General features: G+C 35.9%; 2 protein-coding genes across 3 annotated transcripts; one reads left to right on the top strand and one right to left on the bottom strand.

The window, feature by feature from the left end:
* Positions 1-499: 499 nt before the first annotated feature.
* LOC122723442 lies at positions 500-943 on the bottom strand. The gene is made up of 2 exons (XM_043955588.1): positions 757-943; positions 500-648 (listed from the first exon to the last, which is right to left on the bottom strand). The coding sequence occupies exons 1-2, from the start codon at positions 941-943 to the stop codon at positions 500-502; spliced, it is 336 nt and encodes a 111-aa protein (XP_043811523.1).
* Positions 944-5,229: 4,286 nt separating this feature from the next.
* On the top strand, positions 5,230-20,157 carry LOC110607434 (serrate RNA effector molecule). 2 transcript variants are annotated; one of them, XM_021746536.2, is made up of 12 exons: positions 5,230-5,813; positions 7,790-7,887; positions 8,734-8,791; positions 9,521-9,595; positions 9,694-9,768; positions 9,841-9,888; positions 10,025-10,093; positions 10,196-10,999; positions 11,084-11,132; positions 12,454-12,731; positions 12,833-13,012; positions 19,515-20,157. In XM_021746536.2, exons 1-12 carry the CDS (start codon positions 5,404-5,406, stop codon positions 19,573-19,575), a joined length of 2,205 nt encoding a protein of 734 aa, XP_021602228.1. In that variant the 5' UTR covers positions 5,230-5,403; the 3' UTR covers positions 19,576-20,157. The 2 variants fall into 2 exon arrangements, with proteins under 2 accessions (XP_021602228.1, XP_021602227.1); XM_021746535.2 differs by having other exon boundaries at positions 7,790-7,911.
* Positions 20,158-23,118: the final 2,961 nt, after the last annotated feature.

Below are 23,118 nucleotides of genomic sequence, written 5' to 3'. Positions count from 1 at the left end.
TTTTCTATGTTTGAATATCTGATTTCGACGTCTTTAAGCACTTTACTGACGTAAAATACTGGTGTAAAATACTGGTTTTTGCTCCCCTTCCTCTTCCCTTACCAATACGACGCTTATAGCCTGTTCTGATGCTGCTAAGTAGATGAGGAGTTCTTCCCCCTGCTACGGGACTACTGAGCACGTGTGGCGAACTAAGGTACTACTTAAGGTTTTTGAAAGCTTGTTGGCAGTCCTCAGTTCATTCAAAGTTTCAAACTTTCCTCAGCTTCTTGAAGAATGGTAAGCACCTTTCTGCTGATTTTGACATGAATCGATTAAGTGCTACCACCTTTCCTGTGAGTCTCTGCACATCTCTCACACAAGTTGGCTCGGGCATTCTTAGTATGGCTTCTACCTTCTCCAGATTTGGCTCAATTCCCTTTCCACTGACCATGTATCCCAAGAATTTTCCCCCTCTGATGAAGAAAGCGCACTTGGCCGGGTTTAGTCTCATTCTGTACTACTCCAGCACCCCAAATACTTCTTTCAGGTCCGCCAAGTGTTGCTGAAAAGTCTGAATTTTTGCCACCATATCATTTACATATACTTCCATATTTCTCCCTATTTGCCCCTTGAAGATTTTATTCATTAGCCTTTGATATGTTGCTCCTGCATTTTTTAATACGAAAGGCATGCCCTTGTAACAATAAGTCCCATCCTCTGTTATGAACGAGGTCTTCTCTTCATCCGACCTGTCCATTGGTATTTGGTGATAACCAGACATTGCATCTAGAGATGACATATACTTGAAACTGGTCATAGAATCGACCATTATATTAATATCGGGGAGAAGGTAACAATCCTTGTGGCATGCCTGATTCAGGTCAATAAAATCTATATGCATCCTATACTTGCCATTGGCTTTTTTCACTAGTACAAGATTTGCTAACCACTGTGGATACATTACTTTCCTGATAAACCCTGCTTCCTCTAGCTTTTGTACCTCCTCCCTGGTGGCCTGCTGTTTCTCTTTCCCTATCACTCTCTTCTTCTACTTCACTGGTTTAGCCTCGGGAAGGACGTTCAGTTTGTGGGTCATCACTTCAGGGTCTATCCCAGACATGTCCAATGGCTTCCAAGCGAAGCTCGACACGTGGCCTCGGATCAGAGCTATTGCTTCTATCTTTTGTTCTTCAGTTAGGTTGGTGTTGAGACTGAAAACCTTATCTGTTTCTGTTTCCGATAAGGGGAAGGTTTCCAACTCTTCCACTGGTTTTGTCCTAGCCTCTCTTTTTTCATCTCTGACTTCCATGACTTCTGAGTTGACTTTCTCGTCAGTTGAGCTTGGTTCTGCCACTGTGGCCATGTATACCGCCCATGCTTCCTCTTGCCGACTGTGAACTATCCCCACCCCTGCTTCTGTAGGGAACTTCAGAGTCAGATATCTAATGCTAGTTATTGCTTCAAAGTCATACAGCGTAGGTCTTCCCAGTATTGCATTGTAGCTTAAGGGGAGCTTTACTACTAGAAACACAGCATAGTGAGTTCGGCACTAGGGCGGCTCTCCCAAAGTCAGTGCTACCTTTACTTTTCCCTCCACAGCTACTGGAGCTCCTCCGATTCCTTTCACCGGGGTTTGATCCCCTACTAGCTGATCTTCTGGGATCCCTATCTACTGGAAAATCCTATATGGTAATAAATTCACCTTACTTCCATCGTTAACCAGGATCTTCCTGACTCGGTAGTTGTGGATGACAGTCTCGATGATAAGGGCATCATCATGGGGCATTTGGATATTGCGAGCGTCTTCAGGGGAGAAGGAGATGACTATGGGAGAGTTCTCCACCACCTGCATTACTTCAATGTCGTTCCCTTCCTCATTTCGGCTTCTCTTCTTCCCTCTCATGCTCATCCGACCTCCAGTTCCTCATACAATCATGTTGATGGTCTCGCTGGAGCCATCATTAACTGGTCCTGCCCCCGACCTTCGGGGCCTCTTTACTGCAGGGTTCTGTTGAGGCCTTTCTCCCTCAGGTTTCTTTATGAAGTTTCGGAGGTGACCCCTCTTTATCAATCTTTCAATTTCACTAATCAACTGGCAGCAATCATTGGTATAGTGGCCATGAGTGCGGTGGTATTGGCAATACTTGTTAGGATCTCTCAGGTTTGCCTCCGCTTTCATGGGCTTGGGCCACTGAAGGAATTCTTTATCCTAACTGCTACGAGCACCTCGGCTCTGGAGGCATTGAGAGGTGTGATTGCTTCTAGGACCCGAGGTAGCGGCGGTCTCTGCTCCTTTCTATCCCAATGCTGTCTGTATGCCTCGGATCCCCTATTTGATCTCCTCTCGTGCCTGTCCGACCTCCTTTCGTGTCTGTCCGACCTCCTTTCTTCCGATGCTTTTCTCCTATCCGTTGCTTCTTCGGCAAACCTGCTGGTTGTTAAGGCATCATCTTGCCTTATGTACTTTTCTGCTCTCTTCATTAATTCTGCCAAAGAAGTGGGCGGTTTCCCACACAACGAGCCGAAGAACTCGGGGGAGGTGGTCCCTTTCTGCATTGCTTCTACCGCTCTCCCTTCATCCAGCTCAAGTATCTGTAAGGCCTCCGTATTGAAACGGGCTACGTATTCTCTTAGAGACTCGTTCTTCCTTTGCCTGATCGTTTCCAGATAACTGGTTTTTCTGTCAGCTGGTACTCCGGCTATGAACCGGCTGATGAAGATGTTGGCCATGTCATCAAAACTTCTGATACTCCTTGCCTCCAAGCTGTTGAACTAAGCCCTAGCTGGGCTAGTGAGTGTCGTAGGGAATACCTTGCATATCAAGGCATCTGATAGGGTCTGTAGTTCCATAAAGGTTTTGTAGTTGAGGATGTGCTCTCTTGGGTTCCCCGCTCCATTATACGTCACCATTGGTGGCATCATGAATTTTTTAGGAATGGTCTCTTGCTGAATCCATCCTGAAAAGGGTGATGATGCAGGTAAAAGGGTTTGGCTGTGATCTTTTGCCCCCAGCTCAATCAGCAGCTGTTCTTTTATCCTCTGCAACTTTTGGTCTACACCTTCCTCCTCCTGCCTAGGCCTCTTCTCCGGGCGATATTCTTCCCTCCATTCTTCACTTCCTGTCTTTCCATCTGTTCCCATAAAATAGCTCTCCGCTTCGTTGTTCTCTATAAGCTCTCTCACCCTTCTTCCGTGAACTCTGGCCATCGGTTCTTCTTCCCTATCGGTTCTCCTATCTCTTACTCCTGTCTCCTTGCTACTTTGCTGAGGGATTGGTTGGTTGAAAGTTGGCTGGGGTTCATTAGCTTGAATTCCTTCAGCTATAGGTGGTATGTTTGATGGAGTATTGAGACCCTTTACTGCATTATTTGCCCTAGCAATTGAGCAGTGTTTTGTAACTGAAGGGCGATGGTTTGCAGGTCTTGGTTGGACATGGTGGCTACAGGTGCATGCCCTGCCAAGCTCGGTGAGGGATTAAACATTATCAATGGTTGATTTGTAGGACTAGAGAAAGAGAACTGCTGCCCTTCTTGAGCAGAGTTCAGGTCATTTGGGGAGTTGGTAGTGTGGTTTTTATTGTGGTTAGCCATTGTGGATCTCAGTGGGTGTGGTGAAAGTGGAGCTCCGGTGACAGAAAGATCTCTTTCGTTTTTCCACAGACGGCGCCAATTGATATTCTGAGATCTAGAAAATAGGGTTTTTCTATGTGTATGTAAGCTTGATCCTTCTAGGGGGTACTCTCCTTTTATTCTTTTCTTCTTTCTTCCTAGTGGCGCCTAATGGCCTCTCTGCTACAGTGATGTCTGTCTCTGTCAGGCGGGCCCGTAACATCAGTTGCGATACCTATGTCAGGTGGCCATTTAATTTTCTCCAGTGCACATGCGAATAAGGCTGCAAAAGGACGAGGTTTGCTCATTTCTCCCCTTGTTTCCTTCTTGGGCCAGCCTCTTCCTTATTGAGCTTGGGCTCGCAGATGATCCGGCCTATCTTTCATGCTAGATCCTGGGTCGAAGCTACTGGGCAGGCCTGCCTAGGGGCGTTCTGAGCTCAAGGCCTGGTCTGCTTTTATGGGCTCTGATTCAGCCTAAAAGGGGGTGTGAAGCCCGACGGTTATCAGAGAAGAAAAAACCGAGGAACCATAACTTGTTCCTTTCATATTATTTATTTATTACACTTATTTTATTATTTATTTCATTGTTAGATATTAATATTAAATAATATTCTGATGAGATAAAATATTTAAATCATTTTTAATGATAACAACTTTGTAATAATATTTATACGATTAAATTAAAATTCATAATATTTGATGTAGTCGAAAATAAATCAGTGTAGTAATTATCAATTTTATAACAAATAAAATGTGAGGTGGTCGATGCCTATAATAACTATTCTGATACTCAAGTCAATGACCTATAGAAATAGGGTGTATAAAAGAAATTGCTTAAAATTAAAAAATAATGTTAGAATTGTATATTTTTATTTCTGTGATTAGTAATTTTTATATTGTAAGCAAATAGAGTTAATTATGATATTTCTTAGAAATCTAGCTAGAGTCGACTAACTCATAAAAAATTCTATTGGCTAAGTGATCGGTGATTTTATAATTATACGTATGATGAAAATTTATTGGATTGTTGCTAACGATAATTTTATATAAAAATTCGACTTATTTAAGAGAGGGTGAGTTTTGATAAAAGTTCGGATGCTATAATGTTGGGTCTTTCTTTTTGTTGGTGGAACTCCACATCCACTTATCTAACTTTTTGCCATGTTATTTTATTTTACACTCACGATTTACAATTTATTTTAAAAGATTTTCGTATTATATTAATATTTAAAAATTTAAAATTATTATAATTTAATTAATATTGAATATTTATTTTGTTTATTTATAATATTCAATTAATTTAAAAAAAATAAATGAATGAGAAGAGTAACAATTTTCAATGCTATTTAAAGTGTTACATCTATATTCAATAATTGAAAATAATGAAAAGGAATTTATTTATACATGATGTGGTTAGTTTAATATATTATTATTAGTGTAATATTTAATATTTATAAATTTTAATTAGAAAAGAGAAAATTATGAAATATATAAGGAGGGATAAATAACTTTTTTATTTATATGAACTTACAGTGAAATTTAATGGGATTCAAATTAAAACAAAAGAAATTTTAAAGAAAAAAAAATTGAAGTTGATAGATTAAATTGAAAATGCTCTCAAAATTAGTGACTACATGTGAAAATTAGCCAACTACACTCTATAGAAGCCGGTTTAACATGTGAAATTGGACAGACGATTGCCAACGTACTCTCATCATTTTCGTTTTCAATTTTCATTTTAGCTCCTCTTTTTCTTTTCTAGGGTTTCATCAACGTCTTTCCCAATTTAATCTGACCCAACAATTCCCACCATGGCTGAAGTCATCAACATGCCCGTTGATTCTCTGGACCGCCGCAGCCGCGAACGCAAGGACAAGTCATCTGCCGACGACCCCCAATCGTCCTCTCCGCCACCACCTCCTCCGCCGCAGAATATCTCTCGACGACGCGACAGAGACTCCAGAGATAGAGAGCTCGACAGGCCGCCAAATCGACGCGGCGTTGATTATTATGATAGGAATCGGTCTCCCCCGCCAAGAGAGAGGGAGCGAGACTACAAGAGGAGGAACAGTTTAAGTCCTCCTCCCGTACCATACAGGGACAGGAGGCATTCCCCGCCACCGAGGAGGTCACCCCCGTATAAGAGGTCGAGGAGGGAAGATGGAGGGTATGAAGGGAGGAGAGGGAGCCCTAGAGGTGGATTTGGACCCGGCGATAGAAGGTGGGTGAGCTACTGATTGACTAATTACTTAATTGATACGGAATTTCTTTCCTCCTTTAATGTTTATGAGGAAACATGATGTTTATGTAGCATATGATTATTCACTTCCTTTTTTTGGTTCATTACTGAAACATGAGAAGTTTCATGTAAATTTCGAGTTCCCATATAATTTCGTCTGGCTTTTTGGGTGTTGATTTTGAGGCTAATTTGCTTTCACAGTTTCGTTCTTGGAGACTCTGTAAGAGTTGGAGGAAACTTTTTTGTTTTGTTTTGGCTCAGGGTTTTCTTTAGGTTTTAATCTTTAGATTAGTGACCACAGGAAAGTTGTGGTTGCTGAAAGAACCTAGTTGCGTGAAGTCCTGTAAGATTTTGATTACTTAGGTTGGTAACTGTTAGCTTGTTTATATGACAACTGAGATAACCTGAAGACGAGGGACATGGATCTCCTTTTCCTTTCCTTTTATCAAATCGGGTCTTTGGGATTGTTTGAAACGTGGATTGGTGGAGCCAAATAGATGAGTTATACAACTGATTGATCTAGTAGCGCATAACAGTCCCTTCATTGATTATCAACTAAGAGAGTTGCTTATAGGTAAACCTTGAAGTTAAAGCAGACTGCCAGTATATGGATGACAGATGCAAGAGTTTATAAAGCATCCTATTAATCTTAAATGTTGCCAAATTTGCCAAATTTACAAGTTAGTCTTACTATGAGTTGAAAAAGGTGTCATTGCAATTTCTAGGGCTGAATAATGTAGATATCGATTCATACATCTGAAGTATCCCTGTTGAGCTTAGATGTCATATTACCACCAAGTTTACATGCTATCTTTACCATATGGTGTGCAATAGAGATAGATCCCTTGACAAATCCCAGCTTATCCACATGTATGTAAAATAGGAAGGTCCTGCATAGGACTCCTAAGGTTTTTTTGAGCATTTTATTTCTCTTTATCCTGTCAGTCTAACACCAATTATTAGCCATGAAGTGTGTTCATGTTATTTAAGAGGAACATTTCATTGCTTGGTCTACCAAATTTACATTTTAATTTTTAAAGTCTGCACTTTAGTTGTGAACTTTTGTGTTGTAAGCTTGACTTTGTCGGTCCTCTAGGATTCTGATATTAAGATGAAATAGGTTTGCTTTGTTGTTGGATGACAATGTAAAACATGCTGGAGTTATCATAAGTGATAGTACAGGAATCTTGTCTCATGTGGTTTGATTTGGTCAGCTTATTGCTATTGGTCAAGCTTAGCAAAGAAGTCTTTCATTTAGTTGCTTGTTTCAAAGATAAAGTTATTGTTTCTCTTTCTAGTTCTTTCAATGTATTTTATGATCAGATCATCAATGGTATTGTTGGTTGATTGCTGTGCTAGGTGTTAAGCAGGGTTGCATAATCATAAATTTGATTAAAAAGGACTGTCATTGGAATGCTAGTGGATTTTATCACTATCAAATATCTTTTGTCCTTCCTTCCTTCCTTAGTGCAATATTTATTCACCTTTATATATTTGGTTTCAGATTTGTTTCCAATCAGATTATTTTATAAAATTTCTAGTTAAGAAGGGTTTGATTGCAATGGATTATGGAATTTAACCTTAACATCACATATTTGAATATATTAATTTATTTTGTAATTGAAATACTCATTATAGACTTTATAGTTTGAACAGTGTAAACTTTAAATTACATTCGTTTTCATAGAGCTGCTGCTGCTGCTGCTGCTGCTCTCTCTGTTTCTCTCTCTGTCCTGCCCTTTTTGTTTGTAGGTATTGTTCATGATTGTTCTGTTCTCTTTACATATTTCATGATATTTTAATGATTTCAGAATGCAGTGGTGAATATATTTTTTTTTCCTTTTTGCATGTGTTCACCGTCTCATTGTACTGCATAACTACTTATGGTTTTTTCTTTGGACCCTATGGTGTCATTTTTTGTGTTTTCTCAGTCTATAAATATGTCAACTGATGTGTAGGTTTGGATATGACTATGCTGGTGGGTATGAACGTGAGATGGGGGGTAGGCCTGGATTTCCTGAAGAGCGGCCTCATGGCCGGTACATGGGTCGTGCAGGTGGATATCAAAGTGGTCCCTCTGGTACATGCTTAATTGCTTTGAGATTGTTGCATTTCACATATGAGATGATTCGGTTAATCCTCAAATATTTAATATTCCCTCGTCCCACTTTCAATGATGTTTAGAAAAAAAAATTCTTTCATCCCACTTTAAATGATGTTTTAAAAAATTAAGCATTACTGATTTTTTTCAACTTCACCCCAAGTTTTTAAGACACATAAGAACTAGTTTTGTGGTAAAATCAGGATTCGCTGTTCATCCTTTAATGTTATCTGGCTTGTTATTGAGTATTCAACAAAGGCAAACTGGTTTCGAGTTTGATATAATAATCTGTGCATGTGGGCTACATATGCTTGTAGGAATGCATTGCTCATATTTCTATTGTTCTGCATTTATATTTCATAGAGCCTTTTCACAGAGTTATATTGTTCCACACTACAGAGGGAGGTAAAGAAACCTTATCTTCTTGATGTGAGAATCCTTTGCAAATTTGTGCATTGAAGGGATGTTTGTTTGACTTGCCTGTTATTGCTCGTTGAGCTGTAAGCCAAACAGAAACCAGGGGTGACATGGGTTCAAGGAGCTTATCACCTCTAACTGTTTGGGATGCCAGTTTTATCTGATTTGTTGACACTCTGCTTACCTTGGATAATTTTGTTGACCTTTATTCTGTACTGTTTATATTATCTTATTAAAAGACTGTTGGCAGTGTTGAGAGAGTGGGAGGTAATGTTGGTGATAACTTATGCTGAGTTTTGTCATGTGGCTACAGCTTCTTTCTTCTTTTAATCTCCATTGGATCATTTTCTGAGGTAGAACTTACTGGGTCTATTGATGTTGTAGACTGGGATTCTGGACGTGGTGGTTATGTTGATTCTTCCAACACAGTGAGTACTCAAAGGTTTGTACATATCTTCTTTATGGATTCTAGCGCAGTACCATGGGTGGGTTTGATTTTACCCTTTGTTTCTTTAACAAATTCTAACATTTACATGCTAACATTTGGAGTCTATTTGTTTAAAAGGTGGTTTCTGTTCACTTAATTGTTTTCAAATGATGGAAACTTTTTTACTTATAAATGAGCCAGCGGTTGTTAGTCTACACCTTTGCTTGGCTCTGTCATATTTTGTCGTTGAGTAAACATTAACTTACTAAGTTTCTAAATCTACATGGTGCTTCGTCTTATCTCTGGTCTATCCACTGAATGAATCAGTGTTAATTTCAATAGCAGATAATTATTGATACATGTGATTTGGAAGACACTTGTATGTTAGTGCTTGGCTTGATCCACTTGTTTTGATCATCTGCCTGGTTCACCATGATTTCCAGAAAGTTATAAGATCCCAAAGTATGAGCTTAGTCTTTGTTACATCGAGATATTGCTTAAAAACCTGAAAGTCATATCTGCATAGTTAATAACTAGGAAAAGTATCCTAGTAAAACTTTTAATACTTCAATGGGTTGGTATTTGAATTCTCTCTCTCTCTCTCTCTCTCTCTCTCTCTCTTTCATATGGACGTGAACATGCGCATGCACATGCCCACCAGTTATCATTTTCAATTAAGCACTCCTTTTGGATTTTTTATTCATTTCACTCATCAATATGACATGGAGAGCAACTGTCTTGCAGAGAAGGCTTGATGTCATACAAGCAATTCATTCAGGAGCTTGAAGATGATATTCTACCAGCTGAGGCGGAGCGCAGGTGAAGTGTAGACTATTTTGTCCTCATAGAAGTTGAGACATTACTCTCTGTTCACTATTTGAAAAATGTCAAACTGATTCTGGGCATTGATTAAGCAGATATCAAGAATACAAGTCAGAGTACATTTCTACTCAGAAACGAGTTTTCTTTGAGGCTCATAAAGATGAAGAATGGTACCCATTTCTCATGTACAATATATGCTTTCCATTTCTTTCTTTTGTCTAACTAACTTTGTTTGCATGTAGGTTGAGAGACAAATATCATCCAACCAATTTGGTTTCAGTCGTAGAAAGGTGTGGTTTACTTACATAATTCTTTTATTTTTATATCTATTTGGATTTTCATTTTTAAATAGTTTGGGTGCAATGTTGATCCTAATTTTTTATTCATCATAATTTGGTGACTGATTATTCCTTGGGATATTTGTAGGAGAAATGAATTGGCACGGAAGGTTGCAAAAGACTTTTTGCTTGACTTGCAAAGTGGAACCTTGGACTTGTAAGTTCGAAAATTTTCTTCTGTACTCATGTTACTGATTTGAACCTGCTTGCAAGCTTTTGATTCTTTTGACATTCAATGTAAATTCATTCTTAATGCCAGAGGTCCTGGTATCAATGTCCCATCTGCAAATAAATCAGGACAGACAAGTGATCCAAATTCTGATGATGAAGTAGACAGTGGAGGTAAAAGAAGACGGCATGGCCGTACACAAGCTAAAGAAACTGATATTCTCTCAGCTGCTCCTAAGGCTCATCCAGTAAGCTCAGAACCCAGAAGAATTCAAATTGATGTTGAACAAGCTCAGGCCCTTGTGCGTAAGCTTGACTCTGAAAAAGGAATTGAAGAAAATATTTTAGGTGGATCTGATAATGACAAAATCAATAGAGAGAAATCTCATAGCAGCTCCACCGGCCCTGTTATCATTATACGAGGCTTAACCTCTGTCAAAGGCCTGGAGGGCGTTGAACTATTGGATACACTTATCACTTATCTTTGGCGGGTCCACAGTTTGGATTATTATGGATTGGTCGAAACCAATGAAGCTAAGGGTCTTAGGCATGTGAGAGCAGAGGGGAAAAATGCTGATGCAACTGATAGTGGGAATGAGTGGGAAAAGAAACTGGACTCACATTGGCAAGAAAGGTTGAGGAGTCAAGATCCTTTTGAATTAATGACTGCAAAGGAAAAGATAGATGCTGCTGCTGTTGAATCCTTGGATCCTTATGTCCGAAAGATTAGGGACGAAAAATATGGTTGGAAGTATGGCTGTGGAGCCAAGGGTTGCACAAAGCTCTTTCATGCTGCTGAATTTGTGCACAAGCATCTTAAACTGAAACACCCTGAACTTGTGATGGAGCTGACATCCAAAGTGCGGGAAGAGTTGTATTTCCAGAACTATATGAGGTACTGACGTTTGACATAATTGCTTTTCCCCTTTTATTTATCAATTTTCTAAGTCCTCTAACAAATGCTTACTTTCATGTGCAGTGATCCAGATGCACCTGGTGGCACACCTGTTATGCAACAGCCTTTACAGGTATTCTTTCAATTAGTATGAGTCTATGAAATACATGGCAATGCATGTGCTATCTATGGTTTCTATCTAATATAAAATGTCAATGATTCACTTTGATTTACGTGAAATGGTGTCCTTTCTTGCTGTTCCTCTTTCGAATTGAAGTTAACTGGATGAGAAAAGCAGTCTGGCTACAATGGTTTTGTATACCTTTTCATATAGTTCTCAAATGCATAACTACTTGCATCTAACATTTTATTCACAGGATAGCACTCCCTTTTACTATGTCCAATTACTTAGGCAGCATTACATTTTTTATAGTGCTCAAGATTCAGTGGCATTCAAAAGGCTGCATCTATCGAATTAGTTTTCCTTTATACTTAATTTTTGAATCCATATTTTGGGCTAGAATGCTTGATCTGATGGATGAAAACTAGATGATCCTTGAAGATATAAACATCATTACAGTTTCTTTGGATGCATGCTTCTCATTTTATGGAGTTCTGGTGCTGATTTGTTAAGTAGTTGAATGTGAATGTCTCAAATGCATCAAACTTGCTTATCTTTTTTGTTCTGTGAATGGGAAGGGATGAATGCAGTGTAAATTTTAGTTCTGTATTGTATTCCCGAATTGCGTCTGGTGTGTATACACTGAACTTTGATGTGTACAGCACCTATCCCGCCCCGCTCCCTCCCCCTCACACCCCCACAAAAAGAACTCCTCTTCCTTTCCTTTTTCTTTTGTATATCATGAATGCTAAATAATCAATGTTTTCTACTTTCTTTGTTGAATAAAGAAAGTGGTAGAAGTATTTAAAATTCTATATGCAATGTTCAGCTTCTTATGCGGTACTGAAGTATCTAGAATTCTATGTGCAACTCAGCCCCTTTATTTCTCTCATTCACCCATTTTCCAGCTTTCTTCCATAGTTGTTTTTTCTCTTTTTTAAGCCCCTCAAATCAAGGGTAATTTTGCAAAGTTCATGCATAAATATGCTTTGAAATGTCGAGGACGATCATATTGGCATACCCATAGATTGGAAGTTAGAGAAAATATTGGATAGAGGATATATATTGGTTGCTTATTATCCTATCCTTGTTCAGAACTCTTCCTCTTTTTATCCCCTTTCCACATTGGAAATTTATTGGTGTTCATTTATGTTTTGACTTGTCTCCCTCTAGACACATTGCATGATGGTTACATTGCAGACATCAAAGATATGTTCCATCAGACTACAACTTATGTTAACTTCTAGTACTGTCAGTCTCTGAATGACAGTGAAAATGCTGCTTGCTATTGTTGTTTGCTTTTTGTATTAATTCTATTTTTTTTTGCTTGCAGAAAGAGAAGCCACAGAGACGCAAGCTAGGTCCAGAAAATCGCTTGAAGGATGAACGAGGTGGCCGCAGAGACCGTGACAGTAGAGCAAATGGCAGTGAAAGATTCGATAGGTCTGAAAACCAACAGTCAGGTGACTTTCAGTCCAACAATGATGTTCCTGAAGGAGGGAATCATGATGATCCAATGTATGATAATTTTGGTGCACAAGGCATGCGAGTGCCTCCTTTCCCATCAGATATACCTCCACCACCAGTATTGATGCCTGTACCTGGTGCTGGGTAGGTTAAAGAGTTCCTGCTAAAAATCTTTTAGTAATGGCACTGCTAGTTTTTTGGGTTTCTCTTCTTATTCTGATGGCGGCAATATGTTGTGCTTACAGCCCATTAGGTCCTTTTGTTCCTGCTCCACCTGAAGTTGCAATGCGGATGTTCAGAGAGCAGGGTGGCCCCCCTCCATTTGAAGGTGGTGGCAGAAGTGGAAGGCCTGGGCCTCAGTTAAGTGGACCAGCACCTATTCTTCTATCTCCAGCTTTTCGACAGGATCCTCGGCGAATACGCAGGTAATTTTTATTGGAAACCTCTGTCAGCCAAAGTTCATGTTTTTTATTTGCATGTGTGTGAGCTTTTCATATGGCATGTCTTTGGATTGAGGACATATTTGTGTTCTTTGGATTAAAAATGAAGTATTTCAGTTGTGTAGGAAAGGAAGGGGAAAAAGGAGACGACCTTAGTTTCTTGGGGATTGGAAAAAAGAAATAAATACTATTATTATTCGGATGCATTATAGTATTAATTAGCTGAAAAGGTTTTAGCTACACATGTTTACACAAACATTCATAGCTTGTTCTCAAGGCATGGCATAATGGGGTGGCAATTTGGATGTGTTTGTGTCCAAATTCGACATGAACGCGACACAATTAATGAATCGTTTTAGAATTCTAAACACTAACATGATACTTTTATTATGTGTTACACAACATTTCATGTTATTAATTTGAATTGATTGGGTTAAGACTGGTACGACACATCTAATATGATTTGACATAAATAAATTCATTTGACACAATTTGGCACGTTTAACACGTTGTGACATGCACATTTTGATTGTATTTAGTATTTTTTAATAGTTATAAAGTAATACATTATTCATCTGTGTAGAAGGATAATATTTGTTGTATTTCACAATAGAGATTACAACCTATTTATACATGAGAGACGGTATCTAAATAGGAAGGAAAATCAAGCCTATGATTATACAATCCCTAAGATTAAGCAATTGACCCATCTATTAATATTTACTTCCTATATTAACATATTTTCTTTCTATAACTTATAACACTCCCCCTTAAGTTGGATAATAAATGTTAATCATGCCCAACTTGTTACATATATAATTAACTCGAGTCCCATTTAGAGCTTTAGTAAAAATATCTCCTAATTGTTCTCCAGTTCGGATATGTCCTGTTGATATTATCATTTGTTGGACCTTTTCACGAATAAAATGACAATCAATCTCGATGTGTTTAGTCCTCTCGTGAAATACTGGATTGGAGGGAATGTGGATAGCTGCTTGATTATCACACCACAACTTAGCAGGCATCGAATTTGTGAACCCAACTTCTTCCAACAGTTGACGTACCCACAAGATTTCACAAACGGCTTGTGCCATGGCTCGATATTCAGATTCAGCACTAGAACGGGAGACCACATTTTGCTTCTTACTTTTCCATGAGACCAAGTTACCTCCCACAAAAACACAATACCCAGTAGTTGACCTTTTATCAACTTTCGAGCCTATCCAATCAGCATTAGAAAAGCATTTAATATTTGAGTGCCCATGGTTACCATAGAATAGGCCTTACCCTGGGGCCCCTTTAAGGTAACAAAGAATCTGTCCCAGAGCATCTCACTGGGCAATAGTAGGAGAAGACATAAACTGACTTTACCACCCTCACTGAATATGCGATATCAGGACGAGTCACCGTCAAATAATTCAGCTTGCCAACTAATCTTCTATACCTTCCAGGATCTGCAAATGACTCATTGTCTTCTGTGGTAAGTTGAAGGTTAGGGGTCATTGGGGCACTACAAGGCTTAGCACTCAATTTTCCTGTTTCTGCCAACAAATCAAGAACATATTTTCTTTGAGATAAGAAGATGCCTTTCTTACATCGCATGACTTCGATTCCAAGAAATATTTCAAGGAACCCAAATCCTTTGTATGAAACTGTGTTTTAAGAAATTCTTTTAGGGATGTGATGCCAACAATGTCACTTCCTGTAATAACGATATCATCCACATATACTACAAGCAGAATTACTCCACTATCATAATTTCTATAAAACACTGAGTGATCACACTTACTCATCTTCATTCCAAACTGTTGGACCACCTCACTAAACCTGCAAAACCATGCCCGATGACTCTGTTTCAAGCCATAAAGGGATTTTCGAAGTCTACAAACCTTACCTGACTCCCCTGAGCAACAAAACCAGGTGGTTGCTCAATATAAACCTCCTCCTGAAGATCACCATGAAGAAAAACATTTTTAATATCTAGTTGATGCAAAAGCCAATCATGAGTAGCCACCAAGGAAATAAACAATCGAACAGATGCGAGCTTGGCAACTGGGGAGAATGTATCAGAATAGTCAACTCCATAAGTTTGTGCATAATCTTTGGCCACTAAATGGGCCTTGAGGCGAGCAATAGATCCATCAGGGTTTACTTTCACTGCAAATACCCATTTGCACCCAATATCCTGCTTTCTTGGGGGCAAGGACATCAACTCCCAAGTACCATTAGTGTCAAGGGCTATTATTTCCTCTTCCATTGCAGCACGCCAACCAGGATGGGACAAAGCCTCAATAACAGTTTTGGGAATTGAAATAGAATCTAATAGAGTAGCCAAGGAGTACATTTGAGTGATTTGGGATCCAATTTAGTAACCTGTGGACAAACATCATGAACAAAACAAATACAACCAAAGATACGTGGCTCAATATGAAACAAAGATTTAGTGGGAAACAAAATGTTATAAGGGATATCACCATGAAGGATGGAGGAAGGCATGCGATTGATCAAAAAACAAGCAGTGGATACAGCATCAGCCCAAAAACATTTAGGTACCTTCATTTGGAATAAGAGGGCTCTGGCTACTTCAAGAAGATGTCGATTTTTTCTTTCAGCAATTCCATTTTGTGAAGGAGTGGCAACACAAGAGGACTGATGAAGAATCCCTTTTTGTAACAAATAAGATTGAAATTCCCCAGAGAGATACTCTTTAGTATTATCACTTTGTAATATACGGATGGAAGTATTGAATTGGGTTTGGATTTCAGCATAAAATGCACTAAAAATAGAAAATAATTCTGAACGACTCTTCATTAAAAATAACAAAGTAGTACGAGAGAAATCATCAACAAAAGTAACAAAATACTTAAAGCCAGACTTAGACACAACAGGACAAGGACCCCAAACATCTTAATGGACTAACTCAAAGGGGGGACGAAGCCCGTTTATTGGCTCGAGATAGTGTAGGTAAACGATGATGTTTGGCAAATCGACAAGACTCACAGTCTAGAATAGACAAAGAATGAAACTGTGGATATAACTTCTTCAAAGCCGAGAGAGAAGGATGCCCCAAACGACAATGAACATCAAAAGGTGTTAAACGCGTGGAGCATACCAGAGATCGAGGAGATCGAGGTAGTTGCTGATCCAAGACGTAAAGACCTTCTGACTCACTCACTCTACCAATAATCTGCTTCGTCGAAAGATCCTGAAAAACACAGTGATCAGAAAAGAATGAGACACAACAATTCAATGCACGAGTGAGTTTACTCACGGAAAGCAAATTAAATGCGAACTTAGGGAGACATAACAAAGAAGATACAGAAAGAGAAGGGTTAAGTTGACATGACCAGAACCCATGACAGAAGATTTAGTGCCATCAGCAAGAGTAACATAAGAAGGCGATGTATGAGACTCAAGATTGGACAAAAGGGTAGAATTACCTGACATATGATCGGTAGCACCAGAATCAATAACCCATTTATAGGATGAAGACACAAGACATGCATAGGATGAAGACACAAGACATGCAGTAGAATTACCTGACTCGGCAATTGCAGTGATAGGGGAGGAATTAGAGGATTTTAGAGATGCCTGGTATTGGATGAATTGTGCATACTCATCTGGTTTTAACTTCAGCCATAAGGACAACCAACCCAAAACGATAGCAACAAAAGAAACACAGAATCAGAAAACAGTACCTGGCATGAACAGTACCACGATGAACAGTACCTCCGTGAACAGTATTGATGAACAGTACCGTGAACAGTGCCGATGAACAGTATCCCCGAATATGAATAGTACCTAAAACACCTCCACTCAACACCCGAACGGCAAACAAACCTCAAATCTGACAAGGGAATGGTGTGGCGACTCCGGCGATGGTGAGATCCAAATGTTACCCTTTATGGGTAACCCAAATGAACAGAGCCCCAAGTCTCTAAAAAAAATTTTAAAACTTGACGAGAGAAAAAAATTAAATCTCTACGAGAATGGCTCTGATACCATGTAGAAGGATAATATTTGTTGTATTTCACAATAGAGATTACAACCTATTTATACATGAGAGACGGTATCTAATCAGGAAGGAAAATAAAGCCTATGATTATACAATCCCTAAGATTAAGCAACTGACCCATCTATCAATATTTACTTCCTATATTAACATATTTACTTTCTATAACTTATAACAATCTGTTTGGAATCAGTAATTTCATTAGCATTCAATTCATTTGATTTCTTTTCTTACAATTATCTTGTTTAGAGGAAAAGAATTTAATTCTTTTTAACTTAAAATTTTTTCATAATGTATGAAGATGAGATCATGCATGATTTTGTAAGAATCATTTGAATTCTTTTCTTGTAAATCCATTTATGCCAAACGAAGGATATATGAAATTTATATATTAATTTTAACAAGTATAAATTTAATAATATAGAGAAGCGTGGAACTTAACTATTTAACTTTAGTCCCTTGTTTGGAATCAAATATTGCAGAAGAATTCAATTCAATATATTTCTTTTAAATTTTTTGTTTGGAATGGAAGAATTCTTTGTTAAACTTACAAAATTTGAAAATGAAATGATGTTTGATTTTCCAAGAATTCATTTGAATTCCTTTTTTATAAAATGAATCATACCAAACGGAGGGTAAGTGATATTTTAATATTTAACTAATTAATATTTTAGCAAAAAATATTTACAAAAATAATATAATATTTAACTTATTATATAAATATATAAATTAAATAATTTTTAATAAAGAAAATAGAATCCAAGTATAATTATCATCTTGTGGGTTGGCGGGTCAAAATGGGTTAATGGGTCATGGGTTGACATGTGCCACGAAAACTGAAGCGTACTATATAAATGTGTCAAATTGGATTAGTGAGTCAACATGTGACATGACATGATTTTTAGCGTTTCATAAACGAGTTGACGCAATTTGACACGAATACAAATGAGGTTAATCATTTCTTGTTTCGTTTCATATTGTGTTTGCTGGTCAAGTCTAAAATTGCCATCCCTATGGCCTACTGTAGGTTTGTTTGGTTTTTGAACTTGTTTGGGTCAATCTTAATATGTCATAAATAACACTGGCATTATATGCTATTAATGGCAAGGACATTAGTTATATATATATATATATATATATATATATATATATATATATATATATATATATTAAAGAAAGTAACTTCTATGTTCACAATCATTTTCTCTCCAAATTGGAGGGAAGTTGGTGGGGGAGGGTTTTAAAATAAGAAATTTACTATTTAACTCATTAGTTAGTTCTTCAATTTTAAAAATATATTAAAACGTTTCTAAGATATTAAAAATCTACTAATAGTTTTAGCTGCTAAGTGCTTTACCATTTACTCTCTGTGATATGAGAAAATTTATTAGTTAATTCATCAGTTTTGTAAAAATATCTACTAATTACTCTCTCCATATCTAGGGTATTTTAGGGTCTGTTTATTTATAGAAAACATGCATGTTTCCTAAAAAAGTTTTCCTTGTTTTTCAGAAAATTAGAAAATGTGTTCATTTTAACTTTTTTACTCTAATTGGAAAACAGAAAACAAATTTTTTGTTTTCTAGATTTTATAAAGGAAATAAAAAACACTAAAATGATCGTTTTTCATGTTTTCTTCATTATATTAGAAAATTGAAAAACACGGTTTTCCGAAGTGAAGAACATGGAACTCCATGTATGAATAATTTTATATAAATAAAACATGATTTTCAATAATTATATTTATATATTAAAGTATGCATAAATTTTTCTTTTTATTTTAAATTAATATAAGATGCATGAATTTTTCTCCTCCTTTTAAATTAATATAAAAATTAAGGTGAGGAGTATTATAAAAAAGATAAACATATTTTTTACAAAAAAAATAATGATAATGTGAATATATTTTCTAGTTTTTTCAGTAGAAAATAATTATCAACATTCCATGAAATAAATAGGTTTTCCCAATTTTCCCTAGAGAACAAAGCAAAGAAAATGAAAACAAAATTGGAGTTAGAAAACAGAAGATTGTTTTCTGTAACTAAATACATCTGTAAACTTTTCTGTAACACTTAATGGTCAAAATTGATGGAGAGATTAATTAGTTGACTTTTTAAAATGTTAGAGATATCTTAATATATTTTTTAAAAATCAAGAGCTAACTAGTGAGTTTTTCTATAACATATGAATTAAATAGTAATTTTCTCTTAAAATTATAATTATAGGCCTATGTTTGCTAGGTGGTTTTTGAAATTTATGGATAAATTTGCAGTATTATCAATTAAAGAATAACTTTCCTTTCAATATTTTCTTATGTGTCCAAACATAATAAAAAGTTATTCTCTCCTAATCAGTATTTATATTATTTATTTTCCTTCCTCCTATTCAAACATATGCTTAATGTCCAGTCTATGTATTTTGATTATTATCCTGATCAAGATGTGAACCCTTCCAAGCATTGAACATTTTTTGCAGCTATCAAGATCTAGATGCACCAGAGGATGAAGTCACTGTTATAGATTACAGGAGTTTGTAGGTGTCACTGTTAGAAAGATGGTGAAGCATTCAGATCTGGAGATTTATTTTTCATTTTATCCAGCAAAGGCAACTCCTGCTAGTTCAGAGTCAACTTCGGTTGTTATGAGCACATCCAGCTGAAGAAGAAATCGTCTTTACTTAGATCTTTGGGGATTGGACAGCCAGCGTCTTAGTGGTAATGTGACATGGCCTGCTGTGATATCACTGCAGATTGTGTGTTAGAGATGCAAAAGTCTTTTTTTTTTTTTTTTCCAAAAAAAGAAAAAAAATTCCCCTCATGTTACATTTGATACGAATCCTTATATGTATTTAGGGGGTGGGAATATATAGAATGCTAGAGAAAACTTTTTGTGTAAAACGGCCTAGTGCGGACAACATATTTCAGCTGGCTGTCCATTCATTTACTCTAGACTGCTTACTGTTGAGTTAGCTTTTGAATTGTCCTTTTGACAATAAAAGAGGTGGAAACCTTTGTGGATGATGAACAAGCATTTGATGATAGATTGACACTAGCAGCTATATTAGGGTGTGGATGTATTATATTTTAACATTTTCCATGAACTTGTGATTAGAATTGCCAGTTTTAGTCTTTTTGGTTTATTTATATAAATCGCATTCTTGAGATTGGGGTGCTAAGGTCATGGAAAAAGGCACCACGCAGAAAGCAGAACATATGTAACGGAGAGTTTCCTCAATTCCGGAGGTCGCTTTTTTGAAACTGAATTATCATCAAGCTTTGATCCTTTTATGATTCAATCTCTACCAAGTTGCCGGGAAATCTGCTGTTTAGATTCTTTTCTATATATGTATTGAACTAGATAAATACATGTGCTATGCACATACCAGTATATATTTTTATTTATTAAAATAATATTTTATAATATAATTTAAATTTTATTTTTAAATTTATTATAATTAAATTAACCTCTATCTAATTTTTTAAATTAGTTTAATTTAAAATTTATTTTAAATAATTTTTATTAATTAAACTAAATAATTTAAAATTATTGATAAATCTAGTGTAAATTTAAATTAAAAATTGAGTAATTTTAGAAATGATTTACTCTCTAATTTTTTAGAAATAAATAATTAATGTATTAATAAATCAATTTTATAGAATTATCTTTTAAAAAGAATTATAAAATTATGAATTTTATATATCATTGTCATTGTTTTTATTGTACTTTTACGTTATAAAAAATAATTATAAAAAATAAAAAATAAAAAATTTTATTTTCCCAATTAATCATCTAAAATAAATATTAGTACTAATAATTTGATTTAACACTAATTAAATAAAATAAATGATCATTAATTAAAACAAATAAATAAGACATTAAAAAAAAATTAAGGAGTTACATATATCAAAATGTTAAGCTACATTTTTATTATAAGATGCCATAAAGTGCTATATGTCATTTTCTTGGGAAGGATTAGCTTGCTATATAATAGATTTTAATCAACAACCCTTTGAGAATTTCTGCTAGCCAAAACAAATGTAACTAAGATTGACAGTATCCCCAGCCCAATGTACTTGATTGGGTCAATTACAGTATAGAAATTATTTTCTTTTTAAGTTACGAAACTGAGGGGGGTAAACTGAAGATGGTATAATTGTCATCTCATATGAAGAGAAAAATCCTTAATGCGAAGCAAAGAAAAACTAAAATGTGTGGGTTTTAACCATGAACTATGTCTCCTAAGATTTCCTTATTTCACTTAGCCATTAACCTCGATCATGTAAAGTACAAATGAAATCTATAATATTACAGTTTAAAAGTGCACTTTATTTGGAGAAAAGTTATTATACTAAATTTGTAATCACTGAATTGTTATAAAATTAGTTTAGATTTCAAAAAATTTTATGGTTATTAAAGATTTTATATTCGTTGAAAATTTTATGGTCATTGAAAATTTTATTTATGAGATTTTTTGCTATTACAGTTTTAATATTTAAATATAATATTAAATCTGACCGTTATGATTTTATTATATTATCTCAATACTTTTATAACGGCCTTTTTTTCCACTATGAATAGTCTCCACCTTTATAAAGAAAAGCACTCCCATTTTTCTACTGTATTCTTTTTCTTCTGTATATTTTCTGCTGGGTTATAAATTAAAGATAAATTTTTGTTGTTATGATCTTGCAAATTAAATTTTAAAAAAATATGTTTAATTCTGGGAGATTACAAAATAAATTTTTAAGGACAGTGTCCAACACGACTCATATTTTATTATTTTATCCTATTTTTTCAACAATTTTAAGGATTTAGGAACTTTACACAAATAGAACCAAACTTTGTCACTGTTTCTGCTTCTCCACTGTCTGCTTCCAATGACATTGTTCCTGCCTCTACTTCTGCTGTACTTCCTGCCACCGCACTTTCTGCTACTGTAAATGGTGGGCCTCTTTTGTCTGCTGTTTCATATGCTAAACCTTTTCTTGATATATAGAATATTGAAGATACAAACAGGAGGAAACTTAAAACTGCAAAAGGTAAAGAGCTGGCTACAAGAGCAAACCTTATACAAGAAAAAGTGCACAAATCAAATAACAGGTACGAAAATAAAAAATCTTATTAGAAACCTAAGTTTAATAATCCACCTTTAAAAAAAAAGGACATTATTTTCTACGTGGTAAGCCGGGTCATCATGCACCTCAGTGCAGGAAAAGAGTGATAAATGACAATCCTCCTAAACTAAAAGTGAATTTAGTTGAAGGAGATGACATTATTGCTGCGGTCATTTCTCAAACTTTTCTTGTAACTAATGTACAAGAATGGGTAGTAGACTTTGGTGCTACTAGACATATCTGTACAAACAAAAATACGTTTATCTCCTATACTACAGTGGGAAAAGAGAAGAAGATATGTATTTAGGTGATTCTAGGACTTCAAGTGTCCTTGGTAAAGGGAAAGTTCTTTTCAAACTCACATCTGGAAAGACCTTGGCACTTAATGAAGTATTTTATGTACCTAATATGAGAGCTAATTTAATTTTTATAACTCTATTAGAAAAAGCTGGGATTAAGGTGTCTTTTGAGTCAGACAAAATTGTACTGACTAAAAATTATATTTTTGTTGAAAAAGGTTATTGTAATTAGGGATTCTTTGTTCTCAATATTTCTGCAATAATAAATAAAATGCCTCTTCTTCAGCTTGCTTGATTCTTTTGATTTATGACATGCTAGATTAGGACATGTTAGTGTTTCTTATATTAAAAAAATGCAATATCTTGGTATAATATCTGGCACTGGTAATATATATTTAAATAAATGTGAGATTTGTGCAGAATCTAAGTCACCCAAAAAATCATGTTCAACTACACACAGATAATCTGAATTGCTTAGTTTAATACACACAGACTTGGGGATTTAAAACAAACTATGACTAGAGGTGGTAAAAAATATTATATAATTTTTATTGATGACTATTCTAGATATACTAAAGTATATTTGCTTAGAAACAAAGATGAAACATTTGATATGTTTCAATTATATAAAGTTGAAATAGAAAATCAATTAAATAGGAAAATAAAA

Source organism: Manihot esculenta, chromosome 4 (assembly GCF_001659605.2).
Source record: "Manihot esculenta cultivar AM560-2 chromosome 4, M.esculenta_v8, whole genome shotgun sequence".
NCBI classification, from domain to species: Eukaryota; Viridiplantae; Streptophyta; class Magnoliopsida; order Malpighiales; family Euphorbiaceae; genus Manihot; species Manihot esculenta.
Note: the sequence above shows the minus strand (reverse complement) of the source record. Positions and strands in the feature narration are given on the sequence as shown.